Here is a 7,472-nt window from a genome sequence, read left to right as displayed (position 1 = left end):
CAGGATCCACTTGAGGGGGGCCTGCTGCTGCTGGGCGCCAGGAGAGACCGCCACTGGGGACTGCCTCCCTGCTGGAGGGCCCTGTGAGCTGGCTCTGGGCCCAGCCTTTGCCCCCCTGCTCTTTAAGGACTCTCTGCTGGACCTTCTTGACCTGCAGCGCCTGGGAGCGCTTTTATGGGCTCTAGAGCGCTGGGAGCGCTGTTTTGCTGTATAGCGCTGTGAGCGCTTTTATCCTGATAGCGGGTGCCCACCCCGCATTGTGGTGTGCTGGCGGGTGCCCACCCCGCTTATTTCTAATATTGCTGCGGCGGGTGCCCACCCCGCCGAAGATTGCGATTACCGAGGGAGCCCACCCCTCTTATCCCCGAGACGATCACCGCTGCAGCCCGGATCGTGCCGGAAGTCAGGCAGCGCTGACCGGGACACCCAGGACAGGAAGTAGGAGGGCGGGAGCCTACCCCGCCTCCTTCCCAAGACTCGCGCTGTTCTGGAGGCCCCGGAGCAGGCAGGAGCCTACCCTGCGCCCTGGGGCGCTTGGCCCAAAAGAAGAGTGCAGCCAGAGCTTGTGCGGAGGGGGCGCGAGGCACGTTGTCGGTGCCTGCCCCTCCGCGGTGCAAAAAGAAGTCTCGAAGGCCTCCCGTCTGCCGGAGCAGAGAAGGACGCGAGACAAGTACTGCCGGTGAGTGGAGGGGCGCAGTAGTGATTGAAGCCTGCGGGGCTCAGGGGGCCTTTTATCGTGCTGAGTCCCCCGAGAGGGACTCCAACGAAGGGACACCCGTGGCTGCATACCAGGGCGGCCCCGGAAGGCAGTGGGTCGCCCCAACGTGTTCCAGAGCGCTAGACGCTCCAACGTGTGGGGCATTGTTGCTTGAGCCCTGTGTGGCTCCAACGTGGGGAACCCTGCAGTTCTAGAGCGCGAGCCACCTCCAACGAAGGAGCACAATATTATTTAGAGCCCGCGAGGCTCTAGGGGGCACTTCAATTGTTTTAAGAGCCCAGAGGGGCTCCACGAGAGCGAGAGATTTGCGTTGGAGGGCACAGTGGTGCCCACGCTCAGTTCTACAGCTGCCCAGCACTTAGTGGGCAGCTGCCACGTTTAGGTGAGGGGCCATTTTTGTTTTAGTCTGCGCAGCTGGCGCAGCTTGACTGACACAGAGCGTCCTAGCCCCTACCAGGCCAGTTGGCCCAGGGACTGCCACAGGTGGTGGCTCAGGTGGAGTTTTTGCGCTGGTGTTCCAACCTGCACCTCTGAGTGTATTTTTATGCATCATGTGTTTCCCTTACCTGCACCTCTGAATGTATTTCGATGCGTCATGTGCCTTGCTTTACACCTCTGAATGTGTTTTTATGCATCATGTGTTTTCCTTCCTTACACCTCTGAATGTTTTATTCATCATGTGTTTACCTGCCCGGCACCTCTGAATGGGTTTATGCGTCATGTGCCATGTCCTACACCTCTGAATGTTTTAGGCATCATGTGTAATGTGCGTTTACCCCTACAGGTATTGTGATACTTAGGTGGTTGTTTGTTTTCTCCTAGTACAGGTGGTGCTAGTGAGGTTCTGGTTCCCTGCGCGCTTTTCCTAAGGTGGTTAGGGTTGCGTAGGTGATGCTTACATGTTACCAGTGGTTACTGGTTGTGTTATATGTGTATTTTGTGCTACAGTAATTTTATATTCTAAAAAGTGCTAATTCTTGACAGTGGTCCATGTGGCCCTGTCCCCTGTACATATAATCCCTTGTAAATTCTGCCCGTGCCTGTTGGCACATTGTAAAATGTGTGTTTTTATCTAATGTGTTTTACTATAATACAAAGGCTATTTTTATAGAATACCTTGTGTGGAGTTTCCTTTGTGGTGGGCCTTGGGTGTTGTTGCTGGGTGCGCGCGCAAACGCTTTACACCTTGCCTCAGAGATAAGCCTGACTGCTCGTGCCAAGCTACCAAGGGGGTGAGCAGGGGTTATCTTTGGCGTGTAACTTCCTTGCCCTGACTAGAGTGGTGGTTTCTGCCTGACTTTGGCGCAAGCCTTAGCCAACCAGAAATCCCCGGTTCTAACAAGTGGCTATCACAAGAAAACGATCTGTAAATAACATCTGTATGCGGCCTCGGGCAGCTGAACCCTGGCATTTGATGCGCATTAAAAAAAGTGTAATAAATGGATGGGCACTAACCATATAGACCTATCAATTGAGAGGCCCGAAAATCTACACAGGGCGTGCCAAGTATCAGGTTTCTTCACTAATGTAACATACCACGGGTTCTGCCTTAACCTCAAGAATAAAATCACATGTGCGTTTTCATAAAGACCGATTACCCTCCCACCTTGGAGCAGTTATCACTCCCTCGGCTAGACTTCCAGCTCCTGACAGAGAAATTTGGAGCCTGCACCCATCTCCCCTCCGACACTATCCCCCCGCGCCCCTGATTTCTTCCTAGATGCTCTGAGGCAGAGGCGCTCGGCGGCTTCCGCTATTTTTTAATCCGAGAGGAGAGGTGAGCTAATTTCCTGCAGCAGAGCAGTTAAAATAATGGACGCGCTGGCTGCGGGCTCCCGGGAGGGAGGAAGGTGCTGATTCGAGGCTGTAGCGTCAGCGTTGCGTCAGCCCCGCTCCCCGGCACGTCTGCAGGCGGGGCGCTGGGGCGGCCGAGCAGCCACAACAGGGAGGAGGCAGCTGCGCGCACACGGAGCGCTGGAGACGCTCCACCTGACTCACGAGGCACTGCTGGCAGCCGGGACTCCCCTGTCTGCTGCTGTTCCCTGGCTCCGGTGGAAAATCACCAGCCCGCACATCTGCCTCAGCGGCCGGAGACTGGAAGGCGTGGGCCGCAGCGGAGCAGGGCCAGAGCTTTTCAGGACCGCGGACAGCGCGCAGCAAGATGGCTCCGATTTCCCTCACCAGAGACGGCTTTGGTAAGCAAGGGCTCCCTACAGCAAACTTGCCGGGTGTTTTTGAGTCATGAGGGCTGGTTTATTTATTCTTTTTTTTAAATATTTTAGATATTTTATTTTCTTCCTGGTAAAAGATTATTTTTAATACAAATGTTTTCCGGACGTTCCTTTGCCATATCCAGTGCAGTGCTATCTTATCACCAAGGTAGTGCAGAATACCTCCTGGGGCGCGCATGCTTTCCATAGGAAGGGGTGGGTTACCGCCCTGCACAAGACCCTACATTTGTTTTCACTTGTAAAAAAAAACCATTCGAATGTAGTTTTGCATTCAATACCACTTTAATTACGATGTTTTCGTTGCTCATCAACTGTTTCTTGGCATGTGTTTTAAGAAGCAAGACAGCCAGTAAAATCCGACATTTTTGCATTCACCAATCGTGAATAGTGAAATGGTTTCAGTTAGTATATAAATAGTCTAAACTATCAGCGTTCTCTGCGTCAGGAAGGACAGCCCCAAAGTTGGTATTTATGTTTTTTTAGGAATGTGTTGTATTACCAGGATGCTACATTGATACCCAGCTTTCCCGTGACGTGGCACGTTTCTGAAATGGCTCTGTCCTCTGATAGAGAAGTTTTGCGCCCCCCACAATTAAACGCCTAGACTCTATGCGGTCAATTTGTCCTATATGTTTGAAATATTTCGATTTTTTTCGGGAATAGCATGACTCAAAGAGATTTAACCTTCCTACTATACACCCAGCAAGAGTGAAGGTCGGTCGTGTTGAAGATCGCTTACAGTAAATTGAATTTGGAAAAATGTAAACGTACGGGCTCTGTTTGTCTTCGCCTTAAGGAAAAATGAATTGATTTTGAAGACGTTTGTAATTCCACGTGGGCTGGTGACGGTCTACATTTTCCAGGAAAGTGTTCCTTCTGAACTAACATAAACACGAGTGGGTGTTAGCCCAGGGGCTGTGAGTAGTGTAGCTCTGTTTGAAGTGTTTGGGGGGAGGGGTGTCTTCCTCCACGTCTCAAGTCGGAGGACGCACGAGGTGGCGATGGAGTGGATGTGCCCGGATCACGCACTGGGTGCCTAGAAGCCTCTTTGGTAGGCTCGAGTCGTGACCGCCCGCCGTCCATGGGCACAGGGGGTGACCTACACTCATTTCAAAAGGGGCTGCATACAACGTGGGCCCTTTTTATGACACTCCATCCTTCAGATGCAGTTTGTCCTACTAAAGCGATGAGGCAGAAATTGATAACTCACGACTTAATGATATTTATTGATCGAAGCAGAATAAACGCCGAAGAAGTGGGTCTGAATTATCTGTCTGTAATAGCCATCCTGCTTCGCCCTCGCTATCTCATACATGTGCACACGCATGTCCAAATCTACACGTATGCACAAGGGTGAAGACACGTCCAAGCAGAGAGCATTGAGGATGGAAGGATGGATTAAAAGAGATATGGGGATTATGGATGAATGGGTGGCTGTATCTATGGATACCACAGAGAGATGGCGTGATGGACAGAGAGCTGGGGGCAAGAGACCGTAACTGCCCAGAGACAGAGAGAAGGTGGCACAGGCAGAGGGCTGGGGAGGAAACCACACAGGATAAAACAAATCATGTCAGACAGACAGACAGGGTGAGAGAGAGTGAAAGAGAGGGAGAGGCCGAGCAGAGAGAAAGAGAGAGGGGCAGAGAGAGCGAGACAAACAGACAAACAGACAGAGAGAAAGAGATCGGGTGGTCTGCTGACAGATAAAAAGTTGCTCTTATCAGAGGCATCTGGAGGGAGGGGGAGTCATGGTTTTTTGTTTACCAGTACTCCAGGTATGGCTCAGGCTGACATCTTAACACATCTTAGGGTATTCTGCATAGAATATTTGTCAATACATTCAAGGAAAGTGTATAGGACAGAGATGGCTCTGAGTGCTATCATATTGGGTAAGAACACCTCCTTCAGTTACATCGCATAGACACAGCTGAAGCGTGGTATAAGGTACTCGGTAACAACACATTCCTCTTTTTATTATTACTGTTATCCTCATTATTATCGGCAATGTTGCTGTTCACATTGACTCGCCGACTTCTTGACTTCCCAGTAAAATGATTCACGTGTGGATAGCGAGATAACAGAGACCGAGAACGGACGTGTGAATTGTGATAAAGGGAAAGAGAACGAAAAATAATAGGATGTGACCATGTGAGAGATAATTGGAAAGATGTTCAGGTGAGTGGATGGTATTGCACAGGGCACCGCGTGAAGCGGATAACTTCCAGGGCTTCCGTTTCTAGCCAAAGAAAACGGATGCAATGGAAAATGATTTGATCTGTCCAAGTTCACACAGTTTGCTGAAATAAGGATTGGCGCTTATGTCTCCTCGTTATGAAATCTACTAATTAATCCCCAGACTCCAGATTTTGCCCACGATCAGGCGCGCAACACCCATTGAACTCGAAGGGCTTCAGCCTCCCCCCCCCCCCCCCCCCCCCCCTTCGTGTGTGGCATCCCGGGATGAGACAGCTCCCGGGCAGACACACTGCCGCACCCGAGCACTTCACAGGTCTTTAAAAGACCATTTGCATGTTAATGAGGCCTCGCTGTTGTTTCACCCCTTCTACGAGCCCCTGCAGCTCCATTCTGCCTATTGCTCACCCCTTCTAAAAGCCCCTGCAGCTCCACTCTGCCTATTGCTTAACTTTTCAGCCCCCCCCCCCGAATTCTTTTCTTAGCTCCCCCCCTCCCCCCCTCCCCCCCCGAAATTTGGCTCTAGTTGCGCCTCTGCCCACGATTGATAGATAGGCATACAGACAGATGGGTAAATGGATAGATAAGTAGACAGAGAGACAGGGAGACAACAGAGTAACCAGAGGGCCGGCTGCATGGGCACAACAAGGAATATTATATGTATTTACACTGCGTTGGGCCTGATTACAACGAGTCGGAAGGAGCGGGATTCCTGCGTGGAGTTCTGCTTTGCCCAATCACAAATGCCCCCCGGGTTTTTGTGCCCAATTTTCCCACGTGCATGAACCGCGGACCCGGTTATACCAGCCGCAAACTCCATCTGGGGCACTGACGTGAGGCTCCGGCTGCAAAGCAGGCAGGCCTGTGTCCCTGTCCCCGCCAAGCATCTCTCTACGCCAAGGGTAGAGCATTCAGTGCCGCCCTCTGCCTGAACCCCCCCCTCTATTACCCCCCTATCCTTCCAACCCCCTCCAGAGGCGCAACTAGAGCCAAATTTCGGGGGGGGGCTGAGCAAAAATTTCGGGGGGGGCTGAACTTTAAGCAATAGGCAGAGTGGAGCTGAAGGGGCGCTTAGAAGGGGTGAAACAACAGCAAGGCCTCATTAACATGCAAATGGTCTTTTACAGACCTGTGAAGTGCTCGGGTGCGGCTGCTTTTTTGCCCGGGAAGGTGTCTCATCCCGGGCTGCCACACACGACGGGGGGGGCTGAAGCCCTGTGAGTCCAATGGGTGTTGCGCGCCTGACCCCCTCCCTCCATCCCAACCACCAAGGAAGCCCCTGCTGCGGCGATACATGCAAGAGTTAAACCCCTCCGAACAAGGAATAGCGTAAAGAATTCCACATGATGATTGCGTGTTTGCCCGGTTATTCCTCATTCGTTGGGAACTGACTCATTGTAGGCGAAAATCCATGCCTAGATCCCGGCCAGTAATGGTACATCTTGCTGCCAAGAATCTTCTGCATGGAATTCCTATCAAATAGCATAGTTTCATATTTTATACACTCTAAAATCACAGGGGCTACCATGGACCAAATTAATGGCAGTGATTTATACCTGCAGTGCAATGATGAAAGGCAGAGCCGACCCTGCTAAGATTCAGATCTGAGAAGAAAAGGCTTAACTCGGTCAGCATGTTAGCTGGATAAACAGATGGATGTAAAGATAGACGCATATGCGATTGACAAACATATAGCTGTTAGGCAAACAGATAAGCATGTCTTTTTTTTAACCCGTACCGCACTGACTTCACATTTTTTTGAGCAACGTTTCCATAGTGATGACTTGCACAAGTCAGGAACCTCGCCAGTTTCTCACTGTCGATCTGCTTGGGAGAGGTGTGGCTAGTAAGAAAAGAGACCGATAGGTAGTTGGAGCGCTAACATGCTAGCTGGAATGATTGACAGACAGTCAGACAAACAGGCAGACAGAAAGATAGATAGACAGAACGATAGATTCTGATAAAGCGTGGATGTGCCTGAAAGATAGAACCATGGCGCGCGCGACAGAGAGAGAGGTGAGTGCACTGGTAATTGTCCTCCTTCAAAGCGCTCCGATTACCTCCTGGTCTACCTCGCGCTGTATAAATCTGCAGAAGTATATAGAATAAAAAGTATATGTGAAATGATGGATGTATCGCCAGATGAAAGGAGGATGGATGGTCGGAGGAAAATAATAACGGTTTGTAGAGGAAAAAGTTAAAAGCGATGAATGGATAGATGCACATAGGCAGATGCATAGTATGAGTTAAACAAAGTGTGTATGTATGTGTGTTTGTAGAGGTTTGATTGGGTGGATGTTGAGTGGATGGATCGGTGGACGGATAAT

At 50.7% G+C, this 7,472-nt stretch overlaps 1 protein-coding gene across 1 annotated transcript in view; it reads left to right on the top strand.

Moving 5' to 3' along the window:
• Positions 1-2,652: 2,652 nt before the first annotated feature.
• SYT4 (synaptotagmin 4) overlaps positions 2,653-7,472 on the top strand; it is a 29,455-nt gene continuing 24,635 nt past the window's right edge. The window contains exon 1 of the mRNA XM_085629047.1: positions 2,653-2,913. Within this exon, the coding sequence (XP_085485173.1) occupies positions 2,880-2,913 (34 nt within the window). The 5' untranslated portion in view covers positions 2,653-2,879. The remainder of the gene's footprint in view (positions 2,914-7,472) is intronic.

This window comes from Triturus cristatus, chromosome 2_1 (assembly GCF_964204655.1).
Source record: "Triturus cristatus chromosome 2_1, aTriCri1.1, whole genome shotgun sequence".
NCBI classification, from domain to species: Eukaryota; Metazoa; Chordata; class Amphibia; order Caudata; family Salamandridae; genus Triturus; species Triturus cristatus.
This window is presented reverse-complemented; position numbering and strand designations above follow the sequence as displayed.